Source organism: Cataglyphis hispanica, chromosome 6, assembly GCF_021464435.1.
Source record: "Cataglyphis hispanica isolate Lineage 1 chromosome 6, ULB_Chis1_1.0, whole genome shotgun sequence".
NCBI classification, from domain to species: domain Eukaryota; kingdom Metazoa; phylum Arthropoda; class Insecta; order Hymenoptera; family Formicidae; genus Cataglyphis; species Cataglyphis hispanica.
This window is the reverse complement of record NC_065959.1, coordinates 7,441,680-7,459,676: the sequence shown is the minus strand read 5'-3', so window position 1 is coordinate 7,459,676 and position 17,997 is coordinate 7,441,680. Positions and strand designations below refer to the sequence as shown.

General features: G+C 33.6%; 2 protein-coding genes across 5 annotated transcripts; one reads left to right on the top strand and one right to left on the bottom strand.

Moving 5' to 3' along the window:
- Positions 1-4,309: 4,309 nt before the first annotated feature.
- LOC126850252 (cytosol aminopeptidase-like) lies at positions 4,310-13,932 on the bottom strand. Of its 4 annotated transcripts, none has more exons than XM_050593063.1 (8): positions 13,299-13,448; positions 12,828-12,943; positions 7,376-7,539; positions 6,732-6,906; positions 6,312-6,639; positions 5,971-6,239; positions 5,584-5,762; positions 4,310-5,373 (listed from the first exon to the last, which is right to left on the bottom strand). In XM_050593063.1, exons 1-8 carry the CDS (start codon positions 13,380-13,382, stop codon positions 5,150-5,152), a joined length of 1,539 nt encoding a protein of 512 aa, XP_050449020.1. In that variant the 5' UTR covers positions 13,383-13,448; the 3' UTR covers positions 4,310-5,149. The 4 variants fall into 4 exon arrangements, with proteins under 4 accessions (XP_050449020.1, XP_050449022.1, XP_050449018.1 ...); XM_050593065.1 differs by lacking the exon at positions 13,299-13,448 and adding an exon at positions 13,191-13,277; XM_050593061.1 differs by lacking the exons at positions 4,310-5,373; positions 5,584-5,762; positions 5,971-6,239; ... (2 more) ...; positions 7,376-7,539; positions 13,299-13,448 and adding exons at positions 8,834-12,200; positions 13,793-13,932.
- On the top strand, positions 13,883-17,213 carry LOC126850289 (F-box/LRR-repeat protein 7). The gene is made up of 2 exons (XM_050593140.1): positions 13,883-14,372; positions 15,079-17,213. The coding sequence occupies exon 2, from the start codon at positions 15,092-15,094 to the stop codon at positions 16,442-16,444; it is 1,353 nt and encodes a 450-aa protein (XP_050449097.1). The 5' UTR covers positions 13,883-14,372; positions 15,079-15,091; the 3' UTR covers positions 16,445-17,213.
- The last annotated feature ends 784 nt before the right edge of the window (positions 17,214-17,997 follow it).

Here is a 17,997-nt window from a genome sequence, read left to right as displayed (position 1 = left end):
TAGTATATATTTATTGTTGCGTTGTCTTTTTCCTGTTATTTATTGCTTTTGGTCATAGATGAGTGATTGCCTGTACATGCTCGTGTGCATGCACGAGGATATGTATCTGCAAAATTATATATCTGAGAATTATAGATTATTAAGTAAATTTGATATATCTTAAATACTCACTAGAAAGCTAGAGAATGTCTTGCTGTTTTTTTCAAATAATAGTTAAAGAGATTAGATAAACTAGGGTCCCATTGGATAAGAGGCAATAACTATATAATAATGCGTATATCAGTGCCTTATCCTAAAATCCTATCCATAGAGACTTAGAAATGTATAAAGGAAAACAGATTAAAGTGCTTTTATGATTAACTGCGATATAAAAGTGTATACAAAAATCTGAATTTTATTTACAAGGAAAGTATTAAAGTATTAACTGTACATGTAAAAAACTGTTGTAAAATAGTGCCAAAATAATGAAGACAAAAATATGTACAAATATTTAACCAAAAAGCAAAACAAAAAAAAAAAGAAAGGAAAAAGTGTAATAAATCTAATAATGGCAATAATAAAGCTTAGGAGTATTCATAATTAGTATATATATGTTTCATATATTAACACAAAAACTTACTAGTGATTATCTATATTGCACATTTTCGAAAAGATTAATTCGTGTATACAAGTTCAAATTACATATGATGAGATATAGATGATATTTTTAAATATTTAATATAATTTCATATAAGATTATATTTTGTATATAGAGGCATAACAAAATAACATAAACATAAATGTCTTATCTCTCTTTTATCTTTGTTTTTTTATATCTTTTATGGGTGAGACAATTTTTTCGCATATCTCTGTATTCATAAAGAAATATATATATATATATATACATATAAGATGCTCTTATTCTTCTGCATGTAGATATTGTATGCATGAACATCATATATTGTTACACAAATTGAACTTTTCGATTACGAAAATCAATGGTAAAACATAAAATACTTGTAAATTAGAATAATTATTCAAGTTCCTTCTGCAAATTTCATACGTGAGTCCTGCAAATAAAGAGATATATTTCTTTATAAATGTGTATAGTGATATAGAGTATTTATATATAAATCTAAGTTTGCAAAAATATATATAAACTCTTAGTGAAGCATTAGCTGTTGCAATCTGAGAAATACCGTTTCACTTATATTGTTTTCACTTGCAAATAGAGATGTTGCGGCAGAATAAATATCTCTGTTCATCGCAAACAAACAACCATTGTGCTTTCTTTCATTTCCCTTGCCTATTCTTATCGTCATTCCTGACAAATCCGACGGATTTCTTTCGTTATTCGCGTATGTCCCATCTCTCTGAACGTATGCATGCTGCGTGTAGAATCTATATTTTTGAGTAACTATCTCTCGCGTTGTAACAATAAAGTAACATAAAGTAATATTATTCTTTTTAATATCATAGCAAGAACAGAGATAAGTGTTAAATGTAAATGTAAGCTTAAGCTCGTCATATCGCTGCGCTGTATATCTTTTTGCTGCATTCCTGATGTTGCGTCACATATATTATGGGGGAAACATATCTTCCTCACAGTCACTACCTGCTACAGTACATCCTCATTTGATGTGACTTTGCAGGTGCAGCAGGGCTCCGGTGGTCCGCCGACGTCGAGCCTTCAAGGAGTGCCAGTCAGTCAGCCGGGCATGTTTATGGCGCAGGGTGTAGCCGGTGGCAGGGCCGCCGGGTTCCCGGTCGGCGGTATAGGCAATAGTGCTCTGCAGGGACCTCTGGCCTTCCTGGAAAAGACAACGAGCAACATTGGGATGCCAGAGAGGCGGAGTTGACGCGGAAGGGGGAGGGGCCGGGGCCGGGGTCGTGGAAGAGGCCGAGGTAGAGGAAGAGGCGGCGGCGGTGGCAGCGGTCTACCGCCGCCACCATCGCTTCTCGATCCCTCAGACCCATCGTCCTATGCTGCTGCTGCTGCAGTCGCAGCCGCTGCGGCAGCGCCCCTTCCCTCTCCGCAACAGCAGCCTCCTCCGCCTTGTACATAGACATTTAACATGTGTGGCATTTTCATTTCTTCTTTCGAAAGAAAAACAGAGACTATATACTCCTTGTAGCTTTAAAGTGTCCAATTATACTTGGTTGTTATACGGGATTTGTGTTTATAGACTCGCAGACTTGAATATAATGCTGCGTCAAGTGATGCTGATGACTGTTGAAATGCAGCGATACATATTATAGTTACACTGGATTGGAGATAAGCATGATTAATATGTACAAATGTAACATTTACGACAATTTACGAGCTTATCGAGGTCTCAATGGCAAACGCAGTGCCAGTTTTATTGTGATTCAGTATAAACATCGCATTTCTCGTGAAACTTATGTATGCGAGGGATGGATTTTTTAAATTCTTTGTACTAATCCCGAAGATTTTAAGACGGGAGCGAGAGCTTACACGGAACGCGTAAAATTACGATTTAGAATGGGAAACAATAAATACTTTGTAATTATAAGTTGAAACATGGCAATGAAATAATTGTACATAATGAAATTGTGTGACATGAGTAATGTGATATTTTTACTCTCATACATAAGAATCTCTTCCTATTTCTTTTTATACCATACATCCTAGTTTATATTATTACTTCAAGATTGCGTGTATGTCTTTTATAATAAAAATATGCGTTTATCGCTTTTGCGGTGCCTTTGAATAATTATCAAATATACTGTTGTGCGATATCGATAGTGAAATTATTTAATATACTGTAAACTAGAATGTATGTCATGCATGCTGATTATGCTAGATATGCTTATTAGTATAAGCATCTGTGTCCTAAAATATCTGCACACCATTTTAAAATTTATTTATTTTTGTATAGATTCTTCAAATTCTTTAAAATTTAATTCTATTTCACATTTACTACTAATGTGTACTTTTGTGTATTTTATATGGATACATTGGTTACACATGTGAAACAGAATTTTGACTTAAGATTCAATCAAGATTTTAAAATAGAAATTTTAAATGTTTTATTACGATGACGATCTTTATATCATTTATGTTATGGAATTATTTTGTTATGAGTATTTTATGCTTTTCACGCCATTTGAATATTTTTAATAATGTATATCATACATTATACATATAATATCGTTTTATCATAAAATTATAAGTTTAGACAACAATACTTAGCAGAATAATCAAATTTCTCTTGCATGTAAAAGAAAATTATGCACAGATGTGTAAAAATTATTCTAGAATATATATTAGATTTATTTATCATTTTTTTATATATGTTCATATAGGTTCTAAAAATATAGGTAACAATCATAAGTATAAAGAGCAAAATGTAAGATAATTTTATGTGTACTTTTCATCTAGTATAACACAAAAAATATTTTCCGATTTAAGAGAATTATCGATTTGATATTAATAATAAAATAGAAGAATGCAATCGTTTATTTCTCATATTAATAGGCTATTTTATATATATTTTTCATGTATGTCACAAGCCTAGGACACAGAATGCTATATTTTCTTTTGAGATTCAATATATGAAACACAATGTATGTAATTTTTATCCTGTACAATATTATATTGTATGCACTGTAGTATACATAGAATTGATACGAATATTAAAGCACGCATTCTTACTTTTACTATTCTAATTAATTAAAGATCCTGATTATAATAAGAGCTCAGTTTTACACATATAAGTATTTTGTACAAAATTGTAAAAACATTGTGTAAAACTTATTTTCAAATCTATTATATAATAATGATAGTTTGCTTTTTTACAGACAATAAAATGTACAGCCGCATATGTAAAATGAAATTATCAGTTCGATCAATTTGTAACAGAAAATATCTCTTTTAAGGGAAGTGTATAATAAGGGAAAACTTTTTTACCAGACAGTTCTTTGAAAAATAAAAATTAACTGTTGTTTTAAAAATTTAAAATAGGTTTATATTGATAGAAATAATTCAATAATAGAATTTTTTTTAATATTCCTATATGTGTCATTTTATTCATTTTGTCTTTTTTATTGCTAAAATAGCAATTTTGCAATAAAAATTAAACTAAATGTATTCAATGTATTCAAATGTGTTCAATGTGATACTCCAAGTAATGAATGAATTTTAGACAATATTATAAAAGTAATGAATGAATATTAGACAATGTTATACAAAAATTTTATTAAAAAAATATGATTGAATTTTTTTCTTTGTCAAATATAATTAAATTTCATGGAACAGGATGAGTTTGGAGTTATTTAATTTCAATAAAAATTATTGATAACTTGTGAATATTGTTGCAATAAGATGAGCAATTTTTATTTTAATATTATAAAGTATTCTATTTCCAAGTACTCTTTTGTCATATGTATACATTATTTTTGTTTGCAGGTTATGTATTTTAAACATATAAGTGGTAACTTTTTAAAGAGATAGGCAGTGCCTAATATGGTGAGGTCATAAAAAGTCATAAAAAATTGATACATTACCTTATTTTCAATTATCTTACCACATAATATATTGTGTCAAAGATAAAATCTTTATAAACTGCACAACTGTATAAACCTTGAATTATACATATATACTGAATATGTATATTCAATACTGAACAGTAATTAAATATGTATATTCTCCGAATATACGTTATTTCTATACCAGTGGTAACATACTTCCATAACATGCAAACATCACACTCTTAAGCAGAATTCTCAAGTTTTGCATTACCCAATATGGGCGATACAATAAATGTTTCAAACTTATGTTAGATGTGTTACTAGTTTGTAGCACCCAGCCTATTATCTTTGATCTTGATAAATTCTTATAGTGTGGACTCAATCAACGAGATTGCTAATTATTTAAATATTGTAAAAATATTGCTACTGGCCTATAGTAAAAGTTATTTATGCATTTTATATAACTATGTTATCATTTCAAACCGGATAGACCGCATTAATATAATCCTCTCCATATTAGGCGCGATTCAATATTATATATATATTGTATCTCGTATATACATAACCTTCTATGTGTAAATTTTTACGTATATGTATATAAAATTATACAAGAGAATCCACCTGACATGTACGAATTGCATAAAATAATTCGCTGCAGACCCCCCGCTTAACGCGATTTCTACAATGTCTGTAGAAATTGTATTAGCGTACGCGTAGGACGTCCAGTCATCCCGACAGGAATATACGGTAATTCATCGTGAGCGGGACCCATGACACCGGCTATGTCCAAATGCAACCATGGTGTATCCTTGACGATAAACTCTCTCAAGAAAGCAGCAGCGCTACAAGAGCCACCACCCTTACACTTTGCAATATTATTTATGTCGGCAGCCTTGACTTTTTCTGGAAATTATAGATTTTATCAGTGTCAAATGTTTTATATAAATGATAGATAATAAGGACATTACATTTAAGTTACATTTTTCTCTGTGATAATTACAAGTTAAGAGGTAATATTGCTGGATATATACATATAAATTGGATATATAAAAAAAGTATCCAAATTTCTAAAATAAAAAATAATTATTTTACTGAAGAGTAATTTTTACTTACTCGTCACTTCGTCAGTAAAATGCTGCCACAAAGGGAATCTCCATACTCGATCCCCGGTTACTGTGCCAGCATTTCTCAGAGTTTCATAGAGATTACCGTCATTGGTGAACACACCTGTCGCGGAGTTTGACAGGGCAATTCTCATGGCACCGGTCAACGTAGCGATGTCCAAAATAAATCTATTTGAATCGAACATTTATCAAATCTACCACAATATATAATAGAAAATAAATAAAAATCTATTCATTATTAAAGATATTTTATAAAGTATAAAAATTTCAATTGGGCATATGATTAAAATTCAAAAAATTTTCATCAGTTCCGCGTGTAATTACGCCCAATATAATTTGTCATTACGGAATGTAAAAACAATTCGCAGCTACTTACCGCGGATTAAATTCCTGAGCGTAGCACAATGCGTCGGCAAGTATCAGCCTGCCCTCCGCGTCAGTATTGTCTACGATAATGGTCTTGCCATTCATCGCCCGTACTAGATCTCCCGGCTTCGTGGCGTGTCCGGACGGTAAATTCTCCGTGAGTGGAATTAGTCCGACAATATTTTTCTTCAATTTCAGTTCCGCCGCAGCTCGAATGGTGGCGGCTACGCAAGCGGCACCGCTCATATCGGCGCGCATTTCGTCCATTTCCGATGACGGCTGCAATCATGATAATTGTTTTCCTTTAAGTTTTTTCTCTTTTTATATCATAAAAAAAGTAACACGATTTACCTTAAGGCTGATGCCACCGGCGTCAAAAGTGACTCCTTTGCCGACAAACATTATTGGGGATTCGCTCGGGTTCTCAGCGCCTTTGTAATTGATCTCTAGAAATTTAGGTGGTTCGGAACTACCGCGCGCTACGCTAAGGAATGAGCCCATCTTCTTCTGTTCGGCCCAACTTTTGTCGTGCACTTGAACATCGATCCCCAGATTCGTTAGAATTTCAGAGACCCGTTGCGAGAATATCGTGGGCGTCATCAGATTCGCGGGTGTATCTGCGAGCTCGCGAGCCCAATTCTGTGCCTGGGCCTTGATAATACCCACTCGCCATTCCGCCCTAAAAAGAATCATTATGTTCGGAAAAATGTGTTTATAGTTTCGTGCAATAGAAAATCTAAATTTTTGGATGGTGAGGATAAAGAAACTTACTCTCCTTCTTCTCCGTAAAGAGAGATCTTTGGTAATTTCTTCTTCTTCTCCTCATTTTTATATCCTTGATAAAGCCATGTAGATAAACCGGCTCCTTCGGCGGCGGCTTCAGCATCTCCTAATGTTTCTAGCTTGATGTCCTTTATCTCAACATTGTCTAAAGCACGGCATCCCGCTAAAATAATATAATGTTCTATAAAATCCCTAATAATAAAACAGAGCAAGAAAATACACAATGTTTTTATCTCAAATATAAAATAAAACAATTATCTTTTTAATAATTTTTGTTTGAAATTTGTCCCCAAAAAATAAAATATATGAGCGATTCAAAATATAAATGGTTCAATATATTAAAATCAATCATGCCATAATCTTATATCCTTACATAAAAAGAGTAAAAGAGAGAATATATAATCATCCTTTATGATTATAGCCATTATGATATAATATAAATTTATATAACCATATTTAAATTTTATGTATAATACACATACAGCATATAGATAATACAATGTTCATTGATAATAAAATGTTCAAAGTACAATTTAGAAATTTAAGATATTTAAGTAGCAGATTTTAATAATTCTTTTTTTTTTACTTACAATTAGTATATTGAATAATGAGAATTGAATAATGAGAATTACCTGCTGCGGCAGCACGTACATTTTCCTTTCCTTCATGGATCTCTTCAAGTTTGTTAATACCAAGATCTTGTTTTCCCAGACTAACTATCGCGACTCCGCTGTAATCTGTTTCGTCCAAACCCCAAAACACTCTAGTATGACCCTTAGGAATCTTTGGTCCCGCTCTGTAGCGTAAACATTCGTTTAAAGTTAGTCAAAAAAATATCACAATAATATGTTTCTTTAATAAGGAAAAATGCGATAGTAATGTATTTAAAAGACAAAGATTCAGACACAAATTCGTAAATTTATTAATTACAATAGAATCTAGGCATTCTTTTGACATTTATTTCATATACGATATAGTGATTTGCAATTTTAAAATATATTCTAAAAATATACTATTCTTTATTCTAGAATATTTTTCTTCATCCAGTCATACATTATACACTGGTACATTTACAATTATTCTCTTCAAAGATTATAGCTATACATAAATTCACAACTGTTGCTTTGTGATCTATCAGCATCAATACATTTTGATATTATAGATAACTATTTCACATTCAGTTCTCACTAACAAGTTGAATTTGTGAGCAACTATTTAGCAGCTTACGATATAATACATCATAAAATTTTTGTGTTAGCAAATATTAGTTTCTTTTATATACACTAATGTTATAAGCGATAATGTGACTTTGTCATGGGGTTTAGTTGGCATAGTTGTACAATGAATCAAATTAAAAATAAATTGAAGAGCGTAATTATATTTTTTTGTTATTAAGCAAAAAATGGACGTTTCATTAATATTCTTATAATTGATACTTAAAAAGTAATTTTTAAAATTATTAAAAAATAATATATTACTTATTCATGTTCAAAATTTTACACAAAAGTGATATATCTTTTAAACAATTTAAAATATATTAATTGTTTGCCCTCTGTACATTTTGGCACCTTAGCATTGCCTTTTTCAACAATATTTTTATAATCTTTAGAATAATAATTTGTTATTTAATTTTGTTTTCCATTAGACATGTAACGCAACAAAAATTCTAATGTGAAGCTAGAAAGAAATAATATTATAATTATATAAAATTTTTTATATATAGTAAAAGAAGTAAAAGAAATATTTTTCCCAGAATCACAAACACTAGAGTATTTCAACAGAAACATGCGCTCTCTATATGTACAATTATCGTCAAAAATATTTGAGACGTTGATTACATCTTATCACATGTTTCTCTTTACAAAACATGCAATCATGATACTAGCAAGTTGCTTTAAGCTGAAGATTCTATTACACTAACTGGTTACAAAAAAATTTTCCAAAACTTCTGACTTTTCTAGATGGTGACAGCTAAAATACCGATATCTTTGTATTCGAAATATTGATATTGCAATTGTTAATAGTTCTCAAAAAAATGCAGGTACGATTTGTATATATATATATATATATATATATATATATATATATATATATATATATATATACGATTACTAATCAAAATATCGCTATATGTATATCAATTTTAACGATTTTGCTTTAATATTTTATCTTGTATCAATTTTTTAAAAACTGAAACAATGTATTTTAAATTTATTTGGCAGATTTTGTAAAACAAAATTGTGGGATGTGTTCTATTAAACATATGTATTCAAACATATCAATTTTTAACGATTAATGCAGGTGATTGAAACAATCGTCGTTTGAAATTCATAAGAAACATTATTAAAAAAAAATACTTTGGAACATATATATATGTATACTATTCAAAATTTTTATAGATTTAAATCTCATTTTTAGCAGTATTGCGCTTATTGTAATAAACCTCACTCATGTTGCGATCATGTCTAAAAAAAAAGAAAAAAAAAAAATATATATATATATATATATATATATATATATATATATATATACATATACATATATATGCATAAGATACAGCTTAACAAGCGTGCAATTATGATATTCCCGGCGAATGTTAAGTATCAATAACTTAATATAAAATTATAAAAGATGTATAACCATTTTAATTTTGTAAATGATCATGTGTGCGTACATAATCATGTCACATAATATGTGTTATAACATGTTATAACAATAAAAAACTTTTATCATTACGATTCAGTTTGTACAAATTTATAGAATTATATATACCTAAAATTATACCGATTAGAAAATAGAGTATAGATATATACGAAAACGCATAATAATTAACAATATTAATTTCCCTCATTTTACACACAATGTACAATCCAGAGAAAATACTTGTGCTCTCCTCGGTAATTGAGCATGGATCAATTAGAGATTTTTTCATAAATTATTTATTCGCTGATAACGCACGTTCAATATGAATTAATATTCAATTTAAATTCCGTTATGTTAAAAATTTTCTCTACACGTCGTGTTATGATAAATTATATATTATGCTATTTAGAATAATTTCTTCATTTCTCGTTGTTATTCATACGCTATTCGTTCAATTTATGTAATTATTCTCTGTTCAATTAATTTTAATTGTTTTTAAATCAACTCTAATATTTTGATAATTCCTTGAGAGTTAGCGGCTACCACGACATTGGACATCTGTCTCCAACATACTGCGGACACAAACTCATTCAGATCTTCTTCTCTTCTATCTTGCAGCTCTAGTATGCTTCGAACAGCGTCGAATTTGTACGAGAACAATTGTTTCGTTAATCCTTTGTAGTACACATATAATGCGTTATTTTCCGATCCACAGGCGACGTAATCGCCATCAGTAGCAAGTCCGACAAAATTTTTCTCGTTTACATGTCCCACGAACGATCGTAGACAAAGCGGATTATTTATATTCCACATTTTCAACTGAGAATCGGTACTAGCGGAGACAATCTCTTCCTTGTTGATAAACTTAACGTAGGAGACGGCCTTGCGATGGCCCTTGAATATGCATAAGGCCTCCTTCATGTTACGCAAATCGTAATAATGTACGCAGTGATCTGCGGAACCAAATGCCAGATGACAAGAACTGCGTGGATTGAATTTCACGCAACATACGTTCGCCTTAGCTTCCAACGATGCTACGGAATAATCGGTGTTCAACGCCCATAATTTGACCCGAGCATCGTCGGAACCAGATGCAATCAATCGCGTATCCACATCGTTGAAATCGACGGACCAGCATCTCTTTTCGTGTTCTTGAAAGGTCTTGGTTCTCTGACCGGTCGTTGCGTCCCACACTGTCACGGTACCCTCGTAGTCCGATGAAGCGAGCATACCCTTGTGAAAAGAATTCCACGAGACGCACGAGATTTTCGAACTGGATACCATCTCGACGCAAGGATAATGAATGTCGACGGTGTCACGTATAACGGCACCATAATCGAATACCTTTATCCGTTTCGTTACACCGGCGATCGCAAAGAACTCGTTGTCCTTATCGAACTCGATGCTGGAAACGATTGTGGAATTGTTGAAGAGATCCGACGAGTAATTGAGAGTCGCCAATGGACGCAGGGAATTGTATCTTGAGAACTTGACTAGATTCTCACGAAAAACATCTAGACCGGAACTTGTGCTATGCGCTCCGCCGTGTTGCTGTGCTTCGCTCTGTGATTGCGATTTTTGACCGAGGAGTAGCTCCTTGCCACGGGAATCAAAGTAACATTGAACAAAATCATCGAAATGAGCGTGCAGTCTCTTCCTGCGTATAGCTAGGGTAGATCCACTAGGCTGACTGACGTTTGGATTAATCAAATTATCAGTACCGCTGATCACCTTGTCGCTAGGTTTCACCATATTCGAGTCTATTATATCTATAAGGCCGAGCATTTCCCGTCTAATGGCCGAAACTTGCGCCGTGTCATTCTCGCTTGCCTTTTTGACATCTTCCACCCGTGGACACTTGCTCTGAACATCCTTTAAAATATTCTCAACTTCTTCCATATCCTTCTTGATCAACACTACTTCCTTCTGCAATTGATTCCTTTGTTCTTCTTTCTGTTGCAATAGATGCTTTAGGAATTCATGCAATAGTTTGTTTTGTGCTGTACAAGTCTCTGCTTCGAGTAAATGCTTTCGTTGGGTCAGCACCTCTAACATTACATTTACGTCGGGTAGAGTGAGATTGGCACTCTCTGCTGCAACGATGCTTCTTAATCCATCGGACGCCGGTGCCGACGAATCGTTACCGACCACTCTGTGTCTACCATTCTCCGTGTAAGAGCCTAACTGCGCAAGGCCCTTAGTTCTTGTCTTATATTTGGAAACTAGTTCGTCTAACAGGAAGTTCGGGAAGATGTCCTGCTCGTTTAATGTAAAACTGCATTTTGGGCAACGATCCTTAATTTCTAAACACTTCACAATACAATGGTGACAAAACGTATGTCCGCAACGCGTGATGTACGCCGTATCGATAAGATCGAAGCAAATTGGACACATGTAATCGTTGCTCTTATCTTCTAATATCCCGGTCATCCTTTGTAACACATTCGTAGGTTGATGAAGTTTATTAATTTTACTGCTACTGTCGCCTAATCCACCACTGCTCCCTGCGCTGCTATCATTTCCCATATTACTGTTGCCAGGAGTCGACATTACTACTATTACTATATTCAATTTCTGATTCAGTCTTCAAGCAGCAAAGATTAATTAACTGAAGGGTTAACAGCTTAAAATATCCCTAAGTGGGCATTCAATTTATCTGACATCGCGTCGAAAAGAATATGTCATAAATCAGGCAGTATTATTCTCTAGTTATATTCTCATTTATAAAGCACAGCATATGTCTAGGAAATCCTTGTGCGGAGCAAGTTGCGCTTCATATCATATGTATAATATCGTCTCTCAGTCTAGTCACTCCTGAAACAATGAAAATAATGCCAGTGAGCTTGTGGAGTACAAAACTCTTGTTTAAAATTCAAAATTTTTAATAATAAAAAATACTTTATGTAAGAATTTTAAGATAACATAGGGAAAGCACTTTTGAATGTCAGAAAAAAGCTCAGGCAGCATTATATAACAATTGTTTCAGGCTGGAAATATGAATAAAATATTTAAACATATTGTTATATGATTAAATAAAAGTGAAAGAACAATTTGGCAAAATGCAATGGTGTACAGAAACTGTCTTGTATAGGTCTTAGTTCTATATCTTAATATATAACATTTATTAAATAAAATATGTGGAGAGAATATTCATATGTATGTATGAGGGAACATAAGTCATAATCCTTTGGCAAGAGAAGAAAGAGTCCAATGAAAAGAGTGAAAAACATAATATCTTCAATATTGAGTAAACATACATGTCCAAGTGATCAAGATCTCGCAAGTATAGTCTACAACAGCGCACAAGGGGTACAGCCTTGTTAGATAAGAACGATACTATATATAACATAGACGTATTGCAATATGATATCTCTAAAATCGCATGGATGCACAAAAGATAACCAGCAGTAGTAAGTAAAATAATGACATATTGAGACTTACAGCAAGATGTTCTGCAGCAGCTTTCCGTTAACTAATTCATTGTACTTGGCGGCAGTAGGAGTAAACACGACGTTGCTCTCGCTCTCTGTTTCGTACACACCGAGCACCAATCCCTTCTGTAAAAAAAAAAAAAGAAATATGCAATTGTGTAGAGGAAATGGGCGACAAATTATTCTCGATTATCTGTGTTTCTTATTCGATCGTCGAACAAGTTATAAAATTTCAAGTCAAATTAGAGCCATAAACATCAACGTTCGATCGTTGACACTGTTATTCGCGAAGAAGAAAAAAGAAAAGATTCGCGTTCACGCTCGAAATATTTCGAACGCGCACACAACGACAGATCGGATATATTCGTCGTACGGACAACTTTCCAAAACCCGACGAAAATTCCGCATTTCTTCGTCTCGAGAGGCAAATGCACTTCATTATCGGCGAAAAACAATGACGAGTAAGATTTTACGTAATTACCTTCATGGTCGATGCGTTGGCAAAAAAACGCAAGAGTGAATTTCTGCGCGATGATACCTTAGTCCTGATAAAAGACAATGCCATAATTCGTTCCCGAGAGCATTAGGTGTGATATATATATATATATATATATATATATATATATATATATATGTGTGTGTGTGTGTGTGTATATATATATATATATATATATATATATATATATATATATATATATATATACCACGGAGTAGAAGAACGATGACTCTACATTGAATTTTAAATTTGATCTCGATCGTTGCGCTACGCGTGGTTAGTCGCGTGACTACGAATGCAAATAATTATCGTTTTTACCGATAAAGCGAGGATTCTTTGGACGCCCGCGTGTAACACAATCATAGTAAGTACATAATTTTTCTATAATCATATATAAAAATGCATAGTTTTCTCTTTCTTCATTGAGTAATAATTTGATTTAACTCACTCCATTTAGATTTTAATAAAAATATATTTACTTGAGAGGTGATGTATATCTAAGTTCATTCTATTTTTCGCATATAGAAACTTGTCCTTCACGTTTTTGAGGAATATTTCGGTCTGGCTATGATCCAATCTTACGTCGTCAATGACACGGAGTGCCTTTCGCAACGTGGGCCCAAGTGCGCCTTTCATTTCGACTGCCGCTAGAAATCTCGCATCTCGGTCGATCGACGACGCATGAGTGGGATAAAGTGGAGTCAGTTGTGAAAATGGTAGAAGGGGGACTGTGGTCGCGATAGAATGTTGGGGGCCCCGTAAGTGTGTCGAGGGTTTGTCATGTGTCAAATTTTTCGCCCCGCATCCGAACCGCGATCACGTACAACGTTCTTCGACGATCGCGCATGTGACTCAAAGAATTCCGGAACACGCGCGACAATCGGATAGATTGTCCCCGGTCTTTCGACATCCAGCAATCCCCCCTGCGAGAGCGAAAACACGGGCCCCGCAGCTGCTTCGAGAATTGGAATGCGGGATCAACATGGAGGTGGCGGATAGATCGATATTGCTCGGTGATGTCACGCGCGGTCGCTGACTCTCCCTGTCTGGCATCCTGTTGTGAGTAAAATTTTCACCTAGAAATAGCTATGGCACGAAAAATATTGAAACCTCAGATCGTAATTCGTACGCTGTATATATATATATCAGTGGCCGCGTTAAATTTGAGATTTATAGTGGTGAATTTTTTTCGAAGGCAATACTGCTTCTCGTTGAGGTATGCGCAAATAACAGTCATCAATGAAGCAATAAATCTTTGGAAAAAGTATGGAACATATGTATTACACATTTGTCTTCATAAATTCATAAATCTCTATTCATGAATTAATTAATTAATGCCGTAACATATGTCATAATTAATTCATGTAAGGTATAGCTATTAATGAGTTTAAATTTTTTTATGAATTTTTTTTTATATATAAATTTAAATACCTCATAAGTTATATATCTATATTTATCAATCTTAAATATTTTGATAATTAAATGCTAAATCAAAATTTTTTCTCTCTTCTATGTAGATATACATATTTATAAAGTAAATTTATCGAGTATATATTTTTTAAATATAATTTCATATCTTCTATTATATTAAACATATTCACATTTAATATTATCCGATGATTATGTTATCTTAATAAAAAAAATCTTGATTTTAAATCTTTTTCCAAATAATCTAAAATCTAAATGACATTTATGTATATACTTGTATACATTTATGTATGTACTTGTTAAATATAATTGTATTAAAATGAACTTGAAATTGTAGAACAGAGCATGGAATGGACGGATCATGCCCACTCCTCTTTCCCAGCTTTGGAGAGCAGAGTGGCTCTGAACGGGGAGGAGGCTACTCATCGCAGAAGGTTAGTGTATACCGGCCGGGTTCGGATGCCATCGACTTGGGTTATCACACTCTCGATAACAATGCTTGCCGCACCACGTCGTCATCGTCCTCATCGACTCCGGGAGTACCGAGCGTGCCCGCCCGTCAACAACAGTCACAACAACCATCACAACCCAAGCATCTGATACATCATTCTGTAATTAGCGACTTTTGCCAGCTTGATGATAATCTGCTGCTGAAGATTTTCAGCTGGCTCGATACCCGCGATCGCTGCGCTTTGGCGCAGACATGCCGACGTCTTTGGGAGATCGCGTGGCATCCGACGCTTTGGCGAGAAGTCGAGGTGTGTTATCCGCAAAACGCCACTACGGCGCTGAACGCACTGACGCGTCGCGGCTGTCATACCTGTATCCGTCGTTTGGTCCTGGAAGGTGCAACAGGTTTGGCTGGCATCTTCGTCCAATTACCATATCTCAATTTAACTTCCCTGGTGCTGCGACACTCGCGGCGTGTCACCGATGCCAATGTCACCACTGTACTGGATAGTTGCACCCATCTTAGGGAACTCGATCTGACTGGTTGTTTTAATGTCACACGAGCCTGCGGTCGTACAACCACCTTGCAACTGCAATCGCTCGACCTTAGCGATTGCCACAGTGTAGAGGACTCTGGTCTGGTTCTGAGTCTATCACGCATGCCGCATCTCGGATGTCTTTATCTACGTAGATGCACCCGCATCACCGATGCCAGTCTAGTAGCCATCGCTTCTTACTGCGGCAATTTGCGCCAGCTGTCAGTGTCGGACTGCGTGAAGGTGACGGATTTTGGAGTGCGCGAATTAGCAGCACGTCTGGGCCCGTCGCTCCGTTACTTTTCCGTGGGCAAATGCGACCGAGTGTCTGATGCCGGTTTGCTAGTCGTTGCTCGTCACTGCTACAAACTGCGTTATTTGAATGCCCGCGGTTGCGAGGCGCTTAGTGACAGCGCAACTATCGCCTTGGCACGCGGTTGTCCGCGTATGCGCGCCTTGGATATTGGTAAATGCGACATCGGCGACGCGACCCTCGAAGCACTCTCCACAGGATGTCCCAATCTGAAGAAACTGTCCCTGTGCGGATGTGAGAGAGTCACAGATGCTGGTCTCGAGGCACTGGCTTATTATGTGCGTGGTCTGCGACAGCTCAATATCGGCGAGTGTCCTATGGTTACGTGGATCGGCTACCGAGCGGTTAAACGCTATTGTCGACGTTGCATCATTGAGCATACTAATCCTGGGTTCTCCAGTTGATCTAACCCAGTTTATAGTGTCGCCTTATATAGAAGTAGTGGTATAAAAAGGAATTCTCAAGAGAACGCTCTGAAAAAGAGAATATATTCTTGGAGAATTATATGGATAAAAGAGCAGAGATATATTCTGAGAGAATATCAAAAATAAGAATATATTGAAAATATTTTGTAAGAATATTTTTTACAAAAATATTAAAATATCTGAGAATATACTAAGAATAGAATATACATAAAAATAAGGACATTCTCAGAATATTCAATTATCTCACATCACTAGTTCCAAGAGTGCCAGAGTGTAATATAAGAGAAGTTTATAGAAAATTGTAAATCTAATTTTTTAAATTTAATTTTATATGACAATAAATGTTAAATTGTTTGATATCATGTTATAATGAGAGAAGAATGAGAGGAATTGTCAATTTGAGACTTCAATAATTTATATTGTCTACAATTTATTTATTAACAAATGCAAATATCATTTTATAGACATTTATCGCTATATTTGTAAAAAGATTACTTGCGTTTCACGAGAACATTGGTTGTAAAAATATATACATATATTTTGCTTCAAAAGAGTCATGTCTGTTATTTATTGTGTTTGTAATTTAATGTATTGCATAAAATTAATAAAATCATTGGTGTTTTTTATATAATTAAATTTTCTTTAATTTATTGTAATTATATAGGATAAGATATTAACTATATTCATTTTTTATATCATTAAAATATGTAAATTAATTATATTGCATGCTTTTTATGCAATATGTATAGAAATGTATGTAAAGAAAATGTATGCACACAGACAAAAGAAATATAAATCTCATTAAACCTAATTACCTTAGAAATATAAAATTTTATGCTTTTAATTTTAGGTTTATATCATTATATAATTTTTTTCCTTATTTTAATTCATGTTAATATAATGTTAATTAATGTTTGTAATGTTTTTTTAATAATTTGTAAACAAAATTTATATTGAGTTTATAAATATATAAACTTATAAATTTACGGGAGATTTATATAAATGGCATATAGTTTGATTTTCTCGAATCTATATCACAAGAGAATAAAGTTTTAATAAAATCATAATTATAAGATAAAACTTTAATTTTAATACAAACAAAACGATCGATGGCATTTGAATAAACGCAATGAATATATATACAAATATAGATGTGCATATCGAAACATAACCATAGACTATGTTATTTAATAAGATGTTTAAATTACATATTACAGAATAATTTCCATTTAAATCAACATTCGGCCAATCACATTCATGCATTTTAGTTGCGCGGCAAAATTCACATCTGCCTTAAAGGTCTCTTTGGATGACTCGTTTGCGCATGCGCGATGCGCGATACAATTTCCAATTACATTCAAATAATTCATAATCGATTAGTTTAACGGATGATCAAGAATAAACTGCATTAAGAATCGCCTGTTCCAAGATTTATCTCTTTTAATCGATTTGCAAAACTTAGTAAGTAATTCGTATAGTTTTTTGAAAGATAATCATCAATATTCGATATTATTGTATGTTTTCTATATTTG

Coding starts and splice junctions, on each gene's coding strand:
- LOC126850252 (XM_050593061.1), bottom strand. CDS start 11,936: ATGTCGACTCCTGGCAACAGTAATATGGGAAATGATAGCAGCGCAGGG.
- LOC126850289 (XM_050593140.1), top strand. CDS start 15,092: ATGGACGGATCATGCCCACTCCTCTTTCCCAGCTTTGGAGAGCAGAGT.